The following is a 20,644-nucleotide window of genomic DNA, read 5'->3' as shown; positions in this document are numbered from 1 at the left end:
TAAATTATAGAGTTGGGGATTAAAATGACTGTATTTGCTGAAGAAACCAAACTATGTAATAGAATTATGCCCATACAGGATGTCTATAAGCAGGATTGGATGCATTGTTTGATACTGATAAAAGTAAAACATGCATGCTTCATACTGTCCAGGGGGAATACATTTGGGGGAGTCAGAAATGGAAAAGGATCTGGGGGTTCTGGTAGATCATAGACTTAATAACAGCATGCAATGCCAAGCTGCAATATCTAAAGCTAGCAAAGTACTTTCTTGTAATAAAAGAGGAATAGACTGCAGAGATGGAGACATAATCCTGCCCCTGTACAAAGCATTGATCAGACTATAATCTGGAATATGCAGTCCAGTTTTGGGCACCAGTTCACAAAAAGGACATTGTGGAATTGGAGAGAGTGCAGAGAAGGGCAACTAAACTAATAAAAGGAATGGAGGAGCTCAGCTATGAGGAGAGATTGGCTGAACTGAATCTATTATCCCTTGGGAAGAGATGTATAGGGGGGATATGATCACCCTGTATAAATATATAAATGGTCCATACAGAGAACTCTCTTCCCCATTATTTACTTTAAGGTCACTACAAAGGACAAGGAATGTTGATGCCTCTCGATCAAATAAATCAACTATGTATATAGCGTTTTTATCTGTTATATATGTTTATTTTTCTAGTGGTTGGACTTGATGGACTGATGCCTTTTTTTTCAACCTATGTACCTATGTGTATTTACATGGTGTTATGCAAATATATAAAATGTGGAGTTCATAAAATATTCTAAAAATTCCTCTTCATTTTTCTTTACTTTTTAACTGCTTGAGAGCACTCTTGATCAATAATTGTGAAAGCTTGATTTTTATCAAGTGCAGGTGGGGGAAAGAAATATGTTTTTTTACAGCATTTTGAATGGTTTGCTATTAATTTTGCTATTATTGAATAGCACAAAGCTGGGAGCACTCAGTTATTGAAAGGTGTAGGTCAGTTATTTAGATAAAGGTTTGATATCTGGGAAGTATCAACTGTGCAATCACCCAGGTGTCTTTGGCCCAACTTTAATGATTTGCCAGTTTTACATCTGTATCACAGAACCAAAGCTTATTTTTTGGTTTAATATAATTTTAATAAATACGCACATACTTTATTTCAAAATAGTGATTTATTAAAGCTGGAGAAAATAGACTATCTTGGGAGAAACTGAGTGATCCAATCAAAACTTACCTCCAATTTACTTGTATTAGGGGCAATATTTGGTTCACCCCATGGTTTAATAAAATTTCCTTTTTTTAGTTTGCAATCACTCTGCACAATATCCTGACTTGGTAATGTGAGTTAAAAATAAAAAAGGTGTAAAAAACTGTGTAGAATTTGCATTTTCTTCCTGTTTATGTGTGGTTGCTTTAGCCAGGGTTCTGTTGGGAAGAAGCTCCAGTTTGTAGGCAGACAATTAATAATTTTATCTTTTTGAGCTTGTTTTTGTTTGGGGTGCAGCAAACACTTGTTGGAGTTACCTTTCATACACAGGACACTACCAAATTGCTGGTTTGGAGAAAACTAAAATTAAGGCAGATCGGATGTTGGATAAAGCATACATGGTCAGATCAGAATCACTAAGTAAGGGTACACTTATTTTGGAAATTTAAGTGGTCTGTTGTGTGCAGTCCTATGGGTCTGATGTGCATAGGAACATGTATGGATAAATATATTACCAAGGGAAGGCACACCCTGATACCGGTCACAGTATCACATCAATTGCTTACCAGCATATGTCAGCATACAAGTTCAAAGTCTAATAATACAGTCTTAACACTAGATCATATAAACATAGAATACTAAACCAGTGCTTACAAATGGCAGATCTTCAGATGCAAATCTAGTGGTAAGTGTAATTTACAGACCACATTGCTCTCCTCCAATTCTTTTTTCATACAGTGTGCATTTTACCAGACTGTATTTCCACTATTCTGATAAATTGCACAATTGTTTCTATTAAACTTTGCCTTTTAAAATTCCAATATTTTATATTTCAGGTTAACCTTTCAATGTAAAAAGAATCTGAAAATGGGAAGATGAAACAGACCTGCCCTATTACTATGTGGAAAAAGTAAACATCACCGTTTGTTATAATACCAATCTCCAGTAACATGATTAAAATAAATTCTGCTCTCTGGGTTCTCCTATTTCATGGCCTTGGTAAGCTTCAACCTAAAACTACCTAAAATCTCTTTCTTGTACATTTCCAAAAATGTATGCAGTACAATGTGTAATTATTGCATTTCAGTCAATGCTAATATCTAAAGGACTTTCCTGCTCCGTCTAAAAGAATGTGGGGAAATCAAAATAATCAAAAACACAAGTAAATCAACACATTCATCTCAGGAGGGATTTGCTGGCCTTTAGATTTCATTTTTCCCTCTCTCCAGTATTTAGAGCCAGCCCATGCAGTACTTGCAATGTTACCATTTTATAGTGCTGTCTGCTGCTGTTCTCCATACAAGTACATATTTAATGCTCTATATTTGAATTCATTTCTGAAATAATTTAATAATTTTGAATTTCCAAGGGCAAGGAGAGACATATTTTCTTCAGTTCAGGGTCCCTATTAAAACCCTATTATGGCCCAACATTCTGATAAAAGAAAGAGGGACAACTTTTATTTCAAATGAAGTAGGCAAAGAAGTGACCCCAAGTTACACAGTCACAACTCAATGCAAAAAATGACTGGTTGTACCCCAGGTGTTTTTTCACATCTACATGTAAATTAGATTATTTAAAAAAAATAAATAAATAAAGGATGCTTGAAAGGTTTTAGTGCAGTTTAACACTTTCTCTGTACAATTTTGTTTCTGTGCTTTTCACATTATTGCATAATTTTTTTTAACATTTTAACATGTATGTTTTATTTGAAAACATGCAAAATAATGAGGCCAATAAAGAAATTATCAAAAGGTCCAGAATACCCAAAATAAGTTCTGTGAGTTCCAGAAGCTATTTGGAGTCCATTGCACCTTTACCACCAATCCCGAAGCTGTTCCACAAAATGGCAACATTTTAACACAGTCTTATGATTTTGTCAAATTTTTCATAAAATAAAAACCATCACTACTTTTTTAGCTTTTATATGTTTGGCCCTTTTATTAGCCTCCCTGTCTTAGTACAGGACTAGACCTAGACAGTTCCCCCTGTTTTGAAGTCTTGCTCTTTCTGTTGTGCTCCATATAATATACAACAAATACCATTCCTTACTCTAGGTAAACTTTATATTATAAATAATTGTGTTTTTGTTGCAGAAGCAACTGTCCGTCTTGTGGGGCCAGACCCTTGTGAGGGACGTATAGAGATTTTCTATGGCAACACTTGGGGCACAGTTTGTTCAGCACTCTGGGATTTAAGCGATGCCCAAGTAGTGTGCAGGGAACTCAGCTGTGGAAATGCATTAGAAGTATCTGGCAATGGAAAATATGGTCAAGGCCCTCCCTTTAGTGGACTGACCTACTTCCAATGTACTGGTACTGAGAAAGATCTACTGAACTGTCCATTTACCATTCTGCAACATGTTCATGCATACACATCTGACTCCGGAGTCAAGTGTTCAGGTAAGGAACTTCTGGATACAAATGTAATGCATTTGCTGCAATCACGAAAACTAGAAAAAAATACAACTTATATTTACTATCCAAAACTTGCACAAAAATGTCTGTGTTCTCTTGTCTAGTAGCACAGCATGAAAATTACAGATTGGAACCTGGTTTGTTTGTTCCGGTTTCAATCTGTCTACTTAGGATACATCTCTACCATCTTGGTGGTAGTTTTCTAGGAGTTTTTTCTAAGTGACAGATGATTTAAAGATTAGTAATCTTTAGGGTGTTTCCCCTTTAGTCCAAAGTTCCAATGTGCCATTTTTTTAGGACCTCTCAACTCTCCATTTACATTTGTGGATGTAAAAGATGTATATCACAGTCCTACCAAGTAGAAGGAAAAATATGATGAAGGCAGGTAGTTACATGGTACAGACAAAGTTCAGCAATGTGAACCAGCAAGGAGATAAGTTCAAAGGGTCTAAGGGCAGAAATTTGAAACATAAGGGGCAAAAAGGCTTCTAGGGCTGGGGTCAGCGGAGGGCAATTCCTGTGTAGCAGGCTGCAGCTTGTGTCCCGCAGAGTCAGCAAGTACAGAGTAAGTAGATATTTTACTCTGACTGCAGCTCGGGTATTTAAAACTGAACTTGGATGCAATCCCATGGCCAGGCAACCCTATCCTTAGATGGCGGCTGGCATGTAAATAGTATTAGGTGGTGGGTTGTATTCTCAGGACCTTCAGTAATTGCTATATGGTGATTAAATATGATAAATCATGGTAGTTTTTGTTCTTACAGCAAGTTCAGTAATTACAAACATGTCGCTATTTATTGCTATTCATAAACAAGTTTGTAAATTAATTCCCTTTAATTTTAATTTGCACTGCTGCAAGGGTTAGGGCTGGACCTTCTTGTAAAGGTAAAACGTTACTTAACACTCTTTTTAAACATCTAATTTTCAGGTTGAGAGCAGTTATTCATTCAGTTGCCTGAAAATTTTCTTACCTGTCAATTTACCCCCAGGTCATCTAGTCCTCCATTGACTGATTGGTACTTCTCTGTATGACAGTAAATATACCTAATTCTGGATATGCCATCCTAATTAATTTATGAAGTAATACATTTACTTCACTAATCTCTTTTCAGAAGATTTGGGAAGAATGTTACTAGGGTCTGTTTTTTCCAACTAGTGTATTCTATTGCGTATATAACTGAGACAACAGTAATAATGCATCAATATTGGAACCACCAGGGAGGTGACCAAAAAGAATGAAAAAGAACTGCATATATTGCATTTGATCACAGTTAATTGAGAAGTCCACGGGTTCCATATTTTAGTTATTTGAATGGATTCACAGTGTGTGTAAGCACGTTATAAGCAGAAATGATACATAGTTCTCTTGAACACTGGTAATACTATGGGCTCTATAGGTTTGAATGCACATTATATTGTGGTTGGAAGTAATTTGTAAATGGCCCTATTCAAGCCTAGAAGAGTAAAATTTTATTGGACAGGTAAGGGTTATAGCAATGCTATAGGGGTAAGTTAGCAGCTTGAGTTGAGGTGATAGTGGGATTCGTGCAGATTTGCTAACAAAGGCTGGTAAAAGGGTTGACCTACTGATTGTTTAGGTTTAGGGACAGATATCTCTTAAATAAGTGTACATTTTAGTAATTTGCCTTATTGAAACTAAAAGAACAGCCTCAAGAGGCCCTTATTTTAAAAATAATTCTTTCCTCATTTCAATTCTTTTTATAGCCCTGACCCTAGGCAGTGCAAATATTGGAGGTTTGGCCAATACTAATGTTTCTTTACAATGACCATTCACAAGGTAGGAAAGGTAGGTCAGACAGTAAGAGGATTCCAGAAAACCTGTTTCACAAAACATGCCCCATTCCTTTTCTCAAAGTGTAAATGAACATGGCTATAGCTGTGTGATTTGATGCTGGTTCTCATTCAGCTCCCTATTTGTCTTTTACTGACAACTACAATTATGTCATTCATATTTAAGGGTTGCGGAAAATGTGGCAGATTCAACTTCATGTGTCCTCACAATTTTCTTTGGATGGCATAAACAACACTGTTCTGGAAAAACAGGTAACTAAAACTAAATCTCTGAGACAGTACTTTGTCAGGTAATAAATAATATAGTGAGCAGGGGAAAACTATGTGTAATGGAACTACATAGCAAAACCATTAGGGAATTCCCTTTGCCATTCCAATATTCATCTCTAAGAAAGTTCCAGTGTTGATTCAAAATAGGAACTTTTTCCTAAAGATTATATAGAGGTTCTCAAATCTTTATGAAAATTAAAGCTAAATTTATTAATTTAAATAGAAAAGCATAATAAAAACATTTCATATATTTCTTATCAGTCATAAAATGAGTAATTTAATTTATGAGCACTGTATGCCTTTGCAAACCCAGATATGACTTTGTATAAGTAGCAGCTAAATTGCACCAAAGCACAGAGCAAAGCTGTGGTAGTGACCCAGCACGCCCTCGCAACCAATGATTACTGAAGAAAACTCCAAGAGGTGAATACAAGACCAGCCAGCTTACACAAACAGAAAGAGCAGCCATTATTGGTCTTTTTTTAAAGGAAACATATGCACTGAGGCAATGTATAGGGGTTGTTTCATGATGGATTACTGTACAGATTCATAAGAAATACTCAAAGAACTTTGAGATTCATGTAAGAATACACATGACCAGGGTAGCTCCGACCTTCTATCCCTTCCACCTTTTTCTTTACTCCCAAAATCCCCCCATCCCCCCAGCTGCTTATTAACCGCCCCCAACATCCAAAAATATACAAACACAAGAATTTGTACCTAAATTGGCCGGCAAGCAGCCGTTTATGTAACAATAAATAGCCGTTTATGTAACAATTAATAAACCTTTCATGTATAAATAACAACAGAAATTAAGAAATAAATAACCAAAATTAAAATTGTCATATAAACACAGCATAAATAACATCAATACATCAATTTAATATACCCTAATTACCTAACTCTATAACCCCCTTTTCACAATAAAAAACAATACACAACAATATCCTTTATTTTATAAAACCTCCCAACCTCCCTGTTATAAACCTGAACAACCAGGCTCCAGGTCCTAGAAGTCCGCACCCAACAGGATTTTTCTCCACCAACATCTCAGCCGTGGTCCCTAGCCACCCAGCACTGCTTTAGGACCCATGACCTTCAGTTAACCTTAAGGGGGACCCCACCAAAAAGGATCCCTCCTGCCAAAATCCACCACTTTTAAAACGAACAGGACTATTGCCTTCCAAGGCTAACAACTGCCATAACCACCTAAAATCCCAAATTTCTTGTTACTCTACAAAAGGGGTGGGTGGGGAGGGCCTCCCACTTCTGTTCACACCCTTTTAACCCTTCCTATGCTCCACTCCCCTCCTCCCTCTCGTTCCAATGCTACTACTGCCCCTTCCTAACCATCTCCAATTCTTATTAACCCTTTCCTTCCTTGGCCCATCCTCGCACCCTGTCATGCAGGCCCTGCACCTGTTATTCTAATGCTATGGCCTCTCTTTTCTCTTGTATTTAGGCAGTTATTGCTTAGCCTATAATTTCATCTCTGAAGCAGAACTAAAGCATTTTTGGAATTGGAATTTAAATCAGGCAGGTCCTCATACCTGTCCCCATTCCATCGCGGGCTTGTGCCTAGTCCTTGCAGCTGCAGGGGAAGCCGTAATGTGCCAAGTATGCTGGCTTCCTAAGCTGCACCCTGCCTGATTGTAAATTTTGAAAGTGGAAATTTAGTTCTTTAATTGCATCCAAATGTATTTGGTAAATCTTGTTACTTTATACTGTTACTTTAAGGACCTAAAGTAATTATGTTTGCAGTGGTTATAGTTATGCCCCTGATTTACAACCTCACTACTGAGGTTTAGCAAACAATTACTTATCTAAGCTCTGCCCACTAATTTTGCCAACCTTTGTACTAAACGTTCTGCTCAAACCATTTCTCGTTTTAGATTGCTGCTGGCGTCAGTCAGAAATCTTTTCACTGATGTCAGAGATTAATAATTTTTTTGGGGGGGTATCTTACACTTTAGAAAAAAAACTTTCATGAAAACAGCAATAACGTTTTTCTTTCTTAATTTTATATTTTTTTCCAAGATGTTTTCAGCTCTCTCCAGTGCAGCAGGGCAGAATTTACTCGACCTTAAAATCAAAAAGAAGGTGAAATTGTAAGAAGCCGTTCATCCATGACCTAGACTAACTTTTAAAGTGAGTTTAACTTTTTTTTAGCTCTGCCTGCTGTCGACCCATTCTCAAAAATGTTATTCGATATTTAATTTGTAATATGTATGCAATTAATAAAGATATGAGTGTATACGTGTATAGTGTAATAAACGTATGAGTGTGCCTAAACAATAAAATAATGTTTTAATCACCCCCAAATGAAGTGAATTAACACAACAGTGTATAAAACCTGCTTTCTGTTCTACATATAGGGGTCTGTGTTTAAAACAGTGAATTTAACATTCACCAAACATTCTTTACTGGAAAATATTCAAGGACCATGTGTTTTTGATGGCAGGGATTGATTCTCCTAGAGAATGTGGCTAAAAGCCGGATTCATGGCTTGATAAACCCCATAGTGTAATTTTTCATTATGTGAGTTCATAATGTGTACATTAAAGGAACAGTGTAGATGTGTTTAAAATAGATGTAATGGGCAAGGTTTTAATAAAGTTCCCCAAGATTGGGGAAGATGTTTTTTTCTGGGACATACTGGTTTGTAGTATTTTTATTTTCCAAGTAGTTGAACATGATTGACTTATGTCTTTTTTTAATCAGACTACCTTATGTAACAGTAGACTGTGAACACCATGGGGCTGATTTATTAAAGTTATCCAAGAGCGGGGAAGACAGACTATCATGCTGGGTGATCCAGCTAATCTGGAATGAATCAGGATTGAAATGTTTTCAGGATTGAAAACATAACTATTGGCAACTGATAGCCAACTAATAGCAAATGGCTTTTGAGAAATCCATTCCAGGTTTGCTAGAACACCCAGGTTCTTCCATTATCTGATCAAGGCATCTAGTGTAACAATTCACATATATGTATAGTAGAGTAGCACCACATTTATAGTGAGAAAGGGATGTTCTGATGGAGTTTTTATTGTGATCTGAGCCTTCCTCCCCAGGTCACAACCACCTCCTGTATTATTATAAGGTGATACAGAAATAAGAGGGGAGGGAGAAGGTAAATCTCCTAAATATGACCACAACAAAACAAAAAAAATAAATGTTTCCTACCCTAAAACATAAAAAAATATACAGTTAGGCTCGAAAAGTCCCAAAGGATAACCACAGTTTTAACTCAATATGAGATTTTTTTTCTCAGTTGACAAAGCAGTGTTTGGATTCAGCAATCTTACTGCTACTGCCCCATTCTTCCCTCAAGGGGCAAATGTTTTACAAGTCTGTTACTCTTTAGATCCTCAAATGTAAATCAAATACACATATAAATCAAATAGTACATGTAAATAAAATAATACATGCTTGAATGACCACAGAGTTTGCAAGTATTTAGAAGCCATGATCACAGTTTTCAATCATCAATAACAGATACATTAAAATTTGTACTTCTTCAATGGAACAATGAATGGAATGATGGAACACTAGAGATGGGTGAAAATGAATGACTTGTAGTTTACTATCCAGTTCTAAGGCTGCGTACACATGTTCAATAATTGTCGTTGGAAAGAATCTTTCATGATCCTTTCCAACAACAAATGACCACACAATCCATGAACGAGCTCTGTAATTACAGCACCGTTCTGCTCTATGGAGGGGGGAGAAGGACGGAGTGGCACCCCGCTGCGCTCTTTCCTCTTCACTTGTAATACAATCCTTCAGCATTCATGGATACGCCAGGATGGATCACACACCAGATTCTCGTTCAATTCTAGCCCTGACGCGATTATCAGATAAGAATCATCTGACTTGTGTACGTAGCCTTACTGTGGTGCTATGACATAGTTAACTGATCTGGAAATAGTCAGCTTCCTGATAGAACTTACTAATGATTCATCTATTGCCTCAGATACCATCTGTGTTCAGTCTAAGGTATGATTTTCTTTTAATGATAAAGCTTGGCCTGACAAGTATTTCCACATTTTTTTACTTCATTCCATAGTTTCATGGCTCATTGTGTAAGTAATTGTTTCTGTTCTAAAACAAGGGGTAAATGTGTGGTTTATAGGAGACCTTTTATTGAACATGTAACAAATACTAAACTATTTAAACCAGCACAACTACATTTTTAACATTTTTATTAAAGTAACAAATTTTACTAATTTTACTAAAGATAGCTGACAGGTTGACTATTAGATTGAAGTGACCAGGTGTAGCACTACTCCAGGTTATTGTTGGGAGGTATCACTAATGCCTATACAAAATAACCTATACTATATCCTATACAAAATGCCTATACTAATCATCATAACTGGGGCAAGGTTTTATTTGTTTATATGTTATCTTTTACTTTCTATTAAATTTTGTATTGTTTGTTATACTTATGTGTCTGGATAAGAAACAAAAGACTAATAAAGTGAATGTATTAAATTTTAATGTGTAAAGTGTAAAGAGGTCATCACAGTACAGACTCATCTTTATATTTTAGTAACTAAAACTTGTGTATATATATATATATATATATATATATATATATAGTGTTCTCCCCAGAAATATTTTTAAATTGAATGGGAAGGAGCTGTAGGCAAGTGGTGGCCCCTGTATTGTGAACCAACTTTTTGGTGACTACCCAAAACTAGCCGGGTGGTTACTGAAATGTGCTAATATAGGCTGGGGAGAACACTCTATGTGTTTATGTATATGTAAATATATATATATATATATATATATATATATATATATATATATATACATAAAATATATATAAATTCATATATATATATATATATATATATAGGGGTTGTTCACAATGCAATCACTGCTTGTTTACTGTACACCATACAAAGACATTTAATGTACATTGTACAACCTATTACTTTCCATACACTTTCATGAAGTCCATCTCTTCTGTTAATGGGCCTTGATTTATTAAAGCTCTCCAAGACTGGAGGGGATATACTTTCATCAGTAAACCTGGGTGATCCAGCAAACCTTAATTCAGGCCACTTTATTAAAGAATATGCATAGATATCTATAAATTAGATATCTATAAAATAAACTAACCCAAATATCCCTTTGACGTTTATCTCTAATTTCATCAGCTTTATATTTCTCTGACACTATGGCTGCTCTGAACACCACTTTAATAATGCGGGCTTTGTTTATTCAAAACACCCTAATTGGCAATTGGTCCAAAGCCACAGATTCACTGGACAACTTTGCAAAAAAATACATTGTTAATGGGAATTCCTTATTTGCATGATTCATATCCATTCCAAACTTCATCTCTTTACAGGACCAGTGCTGGCACTAGACTAAAGACTTTCTTTCAATGTAAGCTGAGGTCAAGGTGAAGAAGAAGGTGGTACTGAGTACTTATTCAAGTTATATCAATGAGCTGATACAATTACCTGAAAGTGAGATGATATAGTTGTTTAAAAGACTGGCAATCAGCTTGTACCCGGAAAGTCACACAACTAAACTGCATTTTTTAGAGAATATGTGGGAATACCACTAATAAACCTAGAAATAAAATGGGATATGTTTATAAATAATTTTCATAGTGAGTTATTCAGCAAAAGTGCTTGTTTTATCATTCTGTGCAAACTTTAATTTGGTAAATGTAATTAAAAGTTATCTAGAGATGAGCAAAATAATATATAATATAATATATGTATAATAATGTACTTGAAAGGTACACGCAGCACCACCTAGTGGACTTGTAAATGATAACATGGTATCAGTATGTATGTCCATGCCTACTAAAAAACCTTTAGGTACAGAAAATTATATTTGCCTATCTACCTATGAATGACTCACAATGCTGGTTGTTTAAAGCAAACACTGCAAAGTCATAGAAATCCTAATCTTAATCAATCAATCTTAATCTTTTCTTTTGAGTTCTCTCTTTTTTCTTACACAATGTCATTTTCAAATGTGTTGGCTTTTTTAACTGCTTATTGTTAATCTCTTTGGAGGCTGATAATAAATTAATTCAGACAGAATTGTGGGACCTTTATTCTGCCTGGCTGTCATATACCTGGCATGAAGAATAGAGGCTGAAACAAGAAATTCTCAAATACTTTCTGTACAAACAATGTTAGTATTATTACTATAACTAATAAAAGACAGTATGTACATTAATAATTTGCATCACTTATTTGAGTTTAATTTTTTAAAACTAGAATTTTCTCTGAAAAATGTTTTTACAATTTTTGATATCATTTGTATGCATGATTTACAATATACAAGAAACAGGATGCAAAAAAATAATAATATACATTTACGAATTTTCACAGATACACATCTATTCAGAAGGTTACATATATCACATCTACTTTTTTCCAGTCTGTTTAGTAACACTGAGACATCCCAAACTACAATGCATCAATAATAATGAGAGTCACATTATCTGTGTTCACCTGTGGGTACAATTTAGTATAATGACATCCCATTCAGTGATGATCTTGGAGCTTAGTGATCCAATTTTAGACTATGGAGCATTGAAATAAAACAGCAGGGTGAGCTTTTAGTGTTCTTCACAAGGTGGCAAAACAGGGAAATATACAAAGTTTCTCTGGAGGACCCATTACATTATTTCATAGGTTAATACTTGTAATTTAAGAAGCAATAACCATTTTGTAGCCAGTCATAATCATGTTTTATTGTACAATGATGAAAGATGAATTCTGTAAATAGATGGTAAATGTGTTACTGTACATTTTCTGTTCTCTACATTTAGTTAGTGTTCTCCACTAAATTAGGAATTAGACATTTTATTTTCATTTAGCAGTGTCTCTGGTCATTGCTGACATTGTTCTCGAGCAATGGCCCTGATTTCTTAAAGCTTTTCAAGGATGGAGAGGATTCACTTTTATCAGTGAAGCTGAGTGATCCAGCAAACCTGGAATGGATTTCTTAAACATCACTTGCTATTTGTTAGCAAATCTTTTAAATCCTGGACCAGATCCATTTCAGGTTTGCTGGATCACCCAGCTTCACTGATAAAAGTGTATCCTCTCCAGCCTTGGCGAGCTTTAATAAATCAGGCCCAAAGTTAGCAACTACACTGATCAGTTGCAAGCTGTGCTTCCAGAAATTTTATAAATCAAAAGAAAGGGGAAGTCATAGATGTGTATAGTATTTTGTATAAACCAGTAAGTGACAATATAAAAGAAACTCCACAATTCAGCCTTCGTTGTTCTGGCTAAGTTTGTTCTGCACTTCCTATTCCCTCCTGGAATTATACTGACATCTACAGTCAGATACAAATCACAAATCACCTTCTTTTTTCTTCTTAAAACTACCCTTACAGTAATTATTTGCTTTCAACGTTATACCTAGTGACTTTTTTTCCCATTAGACTTTCTTTAGTGTTTAATTCTGGCCTTATGATAATAATATAACACTTAGGGAGGAATATGCAAGACATTAATCCACCACTGGAAGCCAGGATGGCAAATATTTCAACGGCTACCATGTATTTACCTTTTGTGCTTAGATAAGCTGGAAAAAAAGACAGCCAAACACTGCAGAAGACCAGCATACTGAAGGTAATATGCGATGCCTCATTAAATGTATCCGGTAATTTTCTAGCTAGAAAGGCAACTATGAAACTCAAAACAGCTAGAACACCCATATAACCTATAAGGAAGTAAAATGCAACCGCTGACCCTTCATTACATTGCAGTGTCATCTTCAGTGATCGTTCTGATGTATCAAAATCTGGAAAGGGTGGACTGCTCAAAAACCATACAAAACATATAATGACCTCACCCATAGCACAAATGCCCACTAAATATGTCGATATTCCTGCCTTCATCCATTTTCTTGACTCGCTGCCAGGCTTTGTGGCATTGAAAGCAATGACAACAGTTATGGTTTTAGCCAAAACTGAAGATACAGCAATTGCAAATACAATTCCAAAAGCTGCCTGGCGGAAGAAGCAAGTTATGGTGTGCGGACGTCCTATAAATAACAAGGAGCAGAGGAAGGACAGAGAAAGGGAGAGGAGAAGGATGTAACTGAGGTCCCTGTTGTTGGCTTTCACTATGGGAGTTTCTTTGTGTTTTATAAATATAGACAGAATAGCTAGAGTGAGAGCTGAAAGCAAAATGGCAAAAAAGGATAATACAATTCCCAAAGCATCTTCATAGGACAGAAAGTCTATAGTTCTGGGGATGCACGTGTCTCTTCTCTCATTGGACCACTGGTGTTCAGAACATTTAATGCAGTTTTCCATATCTAAAAGATAAGACATGTCTAATTAGAAGTTAGTATTGTGTTGTTTTTTTAAAAATATGGTGCACTAAAAATTATGCAATCTATTAAAAAAAAATCATACATAATTCTATATTATGTATTGCTTAATAGTTTAGAAAACCATAGTATAATGCATAATGTCCATATTTCATTAATGTATAAAAAAAATATATGAAGAAAATAGATATATAAAAGTAGATAACCCAAACCCTTAAAGTATTTTATTTGGGCTTTAAACCAGAGCAGGCGTTCATGTATCCTCTCATTCACTGATGGGCTCAACCTTCATTAGTAATAGCCACTCACCAGATGAATCTGACCATTAGGTTATAAAAAGTCAGAATGCAGGTATTAAAACTTTAATTCACTCTGCACTCTGAATTTGGTGTCATTAGATACCTGGTAGTAGCATTATGCACTAGACCAAAACAATCTATGTGGCATCTGAATACTGACATCTTGAAATACCCACATGTACGTTGTATTATCTTCCAAGTTTTTTCTCCATGTAAATTTTTTTTTTTCTCCATTTTTTAATATTTTTGAAGAATAAACAAATGTAATTTTCTGAGCCTCACACACACCTACATGACACAGAAACACTGATGCATACTGTACAACACACACTAACAGCACACAGAAAGCATAACTTCTGCTGTTAGGGAACACAGAACAGCTTCAATGAGTGTATTAATACAATTATGTAGTGTTTGCTAACTGGGTGTCCTGCAGTTATATATATCACAATAAGTGTCTATAAAAAGAAGCTTCTGACAATGAAAAAGTGCCAATCATTCTTCTGTTACTGCTTTATAAATGTGTTTATGCATTAGATGTGGCAGTATGTAAAAAAAGTAACATTTATTCCCAAACTCACAATCATTTATACAAGTAACAAAATTGTTGTCTGATCTGTGAATAAAATTATTCGTAAATCATGAGATTTACCTGTGCTATTAGATATCTCCCCCTCTGAACACAGAACACAGTCATAGCAACAATTTTGCTGGGATTTTCGGAGAGCTTTTCTATATCCTGGAAAGCAGCTCTTACTGCACACAGATTGTGGAATCTACGGGTTAAAAATGTACACGGGTATGCATTACAGATACAGTATAGGACATTTGTAGATTGTCTCTATGGTAGGTAATTCATTATTCTAACAATCTGAGGATGAGAACTGAATTATCTACACCTACCAACAGCTTCTGGCAAACCACTTCCAACTAAGATATACTCACCAATATCTACCACCTGCTAGTGCAAAAAACAATTTCTATCTTTAAATATCATACACCAGAATAATTTCATGCAGCTTTAAGGCAATTTTTAGGGTAGTTTTAGAGACACGCATTTTCATTGGACAGCACTAGGCACTAGCACTGAAACTGCCCTTAGTTTTGCTGTAACAAAACTGTCCTGCCACTTACTTATTTTTACACAGCCGTATCATCTGAGGTCTGATGCTATTAATCCTTTTATACTTTTTCATTTAGACCAGTTCCTGTTCAATAAAATTGTCCTGTGTTTAACATCCCATATAATACAGCTGTTTTACAATTGGTAGGATAGGTTTATGTAGGCAGTACAGGTCCATGCATTCTATGCCTAACAATAGGTTTAGTTTGGTAAATCTGAATACTTTGGGCTTCCCAAACTTTAAACAGGCCCTATCAATATAGAAAAAAACAATAGATAGATATAGAAATTAAAACACTGTGCTGACTGAAACTATTTATTTTGAAATAAAACCATTCAACAATAAAAAAAAGTTTTATTTATGGACAGAACAGCTTCAAAATATAACCACTGTCCTCAAATCAGCCACAAAAAATCCTCTAATAAAAACAAGCCGATATAAATCAGCAAAGGTGATAATAGTCTTAATAAGGACTTTTAGATTAAATGAAGAACTCTGAACATTGTGGGTGGTAGATATGGAACTGAAAACAAAACCACAGCACTTCAAATCACAGCGTAGCACAGATTTATAACAAATCTTTTTGTGTGCAGTTTATCATCAGCTTTCTTTATCCTGTCGCTATTCAAATTAATTACCTAGACTAAGTTAAGGGGGCTTTTTCCATTTCCCCTCTTGTTTGCCCTTTTGAGATTGCTAGTCATAAGGTATAGGCTATATGGGCTATTCATTTGGATAAACATTTGTCTATTTAAAAAAAATCAGAAACCAGGGATCCAGGGATCCACTATGAGTTCAAGGTCAAGGAATCTCTATCTGTGATAAATGGTTGATCAATCTTAGTAGTTAAAAAATGTAACAACTTTTACCTCTTTAAAAATGTGATGCCATTGGATGAGTTTTTCATTCAAAACAAGTTGTCTTCCGGAAGGTGCAGAACTGATGAAGCTTCCAATCTGTGTATATTTAGTTGTTTTATTGGGAGTGATAAACCAGTTCATTATGTCATATTCACCTGCAATTTCTTTTTTCTCAAAATGAAAATTCTCACCAGATGATGTTTTGAAATTAACTTTCCTAAGGTATTGATTTAGCTAGAAAAGTGATAAGAGTGAGACAAAACACATGGACATTAGATCCTGGGGCAAACAAAGTAACCAAAAAAGGCAAAGTGCTTTGTTCACTACAATACATATTACATCTCTCAACACATAAATAAAGTATAAGCTATGTATTTTACCTGAGATGCATGAAAAGTTGATCCTAAATAAGATGTAAGATCAGTCTGCTGTATTTTTCTTGCATACAGCCAGTCATGAATTGCATAGGCGATTGCATAGGTAGCTCTGTAAATAGCATAAGTTATTCTAAAGTTGTTAACATCAAAATTGGCTTCATACTTTTTCATTGTTTCATTTCCTGTGCAATTCCCTGTGGATCCCAGTTTATTTCTAAACGTGGTCTCATTAATAGGCAAGCAGCGAAAGGCACTTCGCCACACTAAAGCAGTAAACACGTCGTCTGGGAAAGTGAGGGGGTTAGCCTTGTAGAGATATTCCTTTAATCCTGGAATTTCTCCTTTGCGAATAGAAAATGCCAGTGAACCATTAAATGTGGTATAAAAGGTTTCCTGTGTAGGCAGGGACAGTGTTGATGGTATGATCCATACTTTTCCAGGTACGGAATGCACCTGAACAGTGAACATAAAGTCAGAAAATGCAGTTTCAGTAAAGAAAAGAAGTACAACGTTGGCAGATGAGGATCTGATAGCATCCAGTGCTGGGCCTACGCTGTAAAGACCTGTACTTGGTATGATTTTGAAGTAGGCAATACAGATTCCATTTTTAATGAGCAGATTTTTAACGTCATTGCTCCCTCGGATGTTATTTTCATCATCACCGGTAATGATTCCAACCCAAGTCCAGCCAAAATATTTGAAGAGCTGTATAAAAGCATCATATAGACTTTTTTCACTTGGAACAGTACGAAATAAAGTTTGATATATTGAGTTGTCGCTTATATCTGAATCTTGAGCTCCATAACTAACCTGAAAGCAATAGGAATATATCAAATGAAGAAAAATTGTAATGGGACAAATAAAATGCATATCTAGAGCAACGTCATACAGGATGTTCCAGTGGTGTAATTTTAAATGATTGAAATGTATTTTTAAGTGACCCTGATGCTGATGCTGATGATGATGACCTGCAAGCAGTATAGGGAATCTTCAGTGTCCTGCAGAGCTGGAGACACTACTGTTATTTATTACTTCTCAAGTTTAATGATGAAGGCTGTTGGGAGGAACCATAATGTACGACAGATGGTGCCAGTGTTTTTTCATCAAGTATTGTCAGGGACTGATTAAAGTGATCTGTACTCAAAGTAACTTGGCCTTTAATTATTCAGTTACTCATTTTTCACCATGTTAAATTCTTCATTCATGCTCATACTACTTCTACCACTTACTGCCACCCCCATTCATTTTGGGCTGCCGTGGGGGGAAGCTACTTCTAATGTCTTTCCCAAGGCAAAGGTTTACTGACTCGAGGAAGCAGTAACAGCACCGCAACCTCGTGGTCAGTCTGACATTATGTTTGCAGATATACTAACAGGCTACATAGCTTCACCATTGAAACACTTCTTGTCTTTCTGACTCCCCTTTCCAAGGCAAAAAGAGAGTAAAAATCTGCCCAATGATTACAAACAGCACTAAAAACATGACCAAAGTTATATCCCATTCAAATGTTTTAAAAACAGTTTCTATGTCTTCATTTAATAGCACATTTCCCATTTTACAAACATATCTCTGAAATGTTTACACTTTGGCTTTTTGTGTTTTTAGTACCCTTGTTCAATATAATAATAATTATTGAAATAAAATGTTATATTCTGGCCAGCATTGCAATATTTTACATCTAAATATCTAAAATCAAATCTAATTAGTCTTAAAAAATATTTGACAGCGTTTGCCTTTTGTTTTAAATTCTTTCCTAGCACATTGTTATGATATACAGTCCAATGATATACAATCATGACTTTCTTAAGCTAGGTTTCTTTAATTCAGAATAACGTAAGTTTTGTCAATGATTGGTAATATTATTAATATTATTATTACACAACAATAGTGCCATCATATTACACAGTGCTGTACACAGTCCATAGTCATGTCACTAGCTGTCTCACAATCTAATCTAGGGGCTCACAATCTAATGTCTCTACCATAGTCATATGTCAATAATGAAGTCTAAGGTCATTTTTTGGGGGGAAGCCAAATAACCTAACTGCATGTTTTTGAGATGTGGGAGGAAACCGGAGTACCCGGAAGAAACCCACGCACACATGGGGAGAACATGCAAACTCCATGCAGATTGTGTCTTGGCCAGGATGGGTAATACTAGTTTATTAATATTCTTTTTACCTGTGCATTTGCTAACAAACATTTTATTTTACAGTGATGTACTATCTGCTGATCTCCAACTTAACTTCCTTACATTGCCATCTTTTCTACTTTTCTACTGAATCTTAGATATGCATACTTGTGTTTTCAAATTGCAATAAGAAAACCCAAAGCTAGAGAACACTATTGAGCCTCTCTAACTTGTGATTTGCTTTATAATTAAAGGGCCCCCAGTACACATTACCAGTACACTACAATGTACCCCTTCAGTGCTTATCAGTAAAATGCCATGGAAGGAAAAATGCAAGGCTATGTTTTCATTCAATGAAATCTAGAAAAAATGGTCCTAAATGCTTAAAAACACAACCTATGCCTCAATGCACAAATTATTGTGTTAATGCAAACCATAGTCTAGCTTTAACCATCTGCAATGCTGGATGTGTTCTATTAATATTCAACTTTAATCTTCATACTTACTTGTGGTAGAAAATGGACCCCAGAAAGCTTGGCCATGCTTTTCGAAGATGAAGAAAGCATATGTCCAATTATTCCAGCCAGGGCACCTCTTTTTGCACACTGGTAATTTGGAACTGCCTTTTGTGTGCCTGTCATTATTTTCAAAGTTGCTTCTATCGCTTTGCTTTCATATGAACATGAATCATAAATCTCAAATCCCAGTGTGATGTTAGGAAGCAGAGAGGAATTTTTGTTTATTTCTTCTATAGCATACATTGTTGCCAGGATATGTCTGTAGTTACGAAAGTTTATTCTGAAAATAAAAAAAGGAATGCAATTATTCACATTTTTTTTAGAAAACATATATTTTAAAAGAACACAGCGGTAGTGTTACATTTACCAGTTATACATAATAAGATTACACCAAATTTAAATGCCTTTTTGTGTTGTCTACACCAGGAAGGGTTAAAATCTGATGCCCATCCAACATCTCTTTGGTACTTGTTGTGCTACCAGTCAATGAAAATGGGAACATTCATTTATTATTAGAAGTTATCTCTACAGTCTACAACCAAACCTGTAGCATATCCACAGTCTCTGATAATCATTTTCCCTACTATTTCTGCAGTCAAAGACAGTCACCTCTTGTATTATATAAACTGAACATTTTATATGGTACTTTATAATGATGACATATGGGGATGTCAGGGCCACAGTTAAGGCCCTCCACATCTTGTATCATATTTTATCGCTGTTTGTAAATGTTTGAAAATTTCTAATTTCTTATCAGAACTGAAAGTGATGAGAACTCTCCCTAATAAGGACACATACAAAACAATTTTTAGCAGCATGTGGAAGGGTCCTAATTTCTCAAATGTTTTTATTGTTGTTGGTGCCTCCCTGTTCATGTGGTAGTTGTTCCCCTACATGCTCCCCAATGGAGTGACAAACAGAAAAAAAAGATGCATTGGAACTTCTATCTCAGGTTGTCCCCTGAGGAAACCCACTAGGGCGAAACGCGTTGGGTAGGACTGTAACTATATAGTATATATTCTGACCTACTAAGCATGAGATCAAACTACATGTGATAACATATATTAGAACACTAGAACACTATTGCTAGATAATTCTGCCTGAAATTGTCAGAATTACATATTTTTATAATTGTGTGTACTTTCCAAGTTTGTACTATTTGTATTATTTTATTAAGCCCAATAAAAGATTTTTTTAGATTTTTATAATAATAAGGTTGCCGCAAAGAGCCGCTATGTTCTTTATTTCTCTTTTTTGATTCATACTTACCTGGCTCGACAATTACCTTAGTAATTCCCAAAGTATCACTA

At 35.4% G+C, this 20,644-nt stretch overlaps 1 protein-coding gene and 1 long non-coding RNA gene across 2 annotated transcripts; one reads left to right on the top strand and one right to left on the bottom strand.

The window, feature by feature from the left end:
* Window positions 1-3,312: 3,312 nt before the first annotated feature.
* LOC140340836 (uncharacterized) lies at window positions 3,313-11,902 on the top strand. Its single transcript, XR_011922745.1, has 4 exons — window positions 3,313-3,603; window positions 5,597-5,682; window positions 7,738-7,848; window positions 11,063-11,902. It is a non-coding gene; the product is annotated as an uncharacterized lncRNA (long non-coding RNA).
* A 965-nt stretch (window positions 11,903-12,867) lies between these two features.
* On the bottom strand, window positions 12,868-19,577 carry LOC140340460 (vomeronasal type-2 receptor 26-like). The gene is made up of 4 exons (XM_072425676.1): window positions 19,323-19,577; window positions 16,318-16,542; window positions 14,977-15,100; window positions 12,868-14,010 (listed from the first exon to the last, which is right to left on the bottom strand). The coding sequence occupies exons 1-4, from the start codon at window positions 19,575-19,577 to the stop codon at window positions 13,085-13,087; spliced, it is 1,530 nt and encodes a 509-aa protein (XP_072281777.1). The 3' UTR covers window positions 12,868-13,084.
* Window positions 19,578-20,644: the final 1,067 nt, after the last annotated feature.

Source organism: Pyxicephalus adspersus, chromosome 11 (assembly GCF_032062135.1).
Source record: "Pyxicephalus adspersus chromosome 11, UCB_Pads_2.0, whole genome shotgun sequence".
Taxonomy (NCBI): domain Eukaryota; kingdom Metazoa; phylum Chordata; class Amphibia; order Anura; family Pyxicephalidae; genus Pyxicephalus; species Pyxicephalus adspersus.
This window is presented reverse-complemented; position numbering and strand designations above follow the sequence as displayed.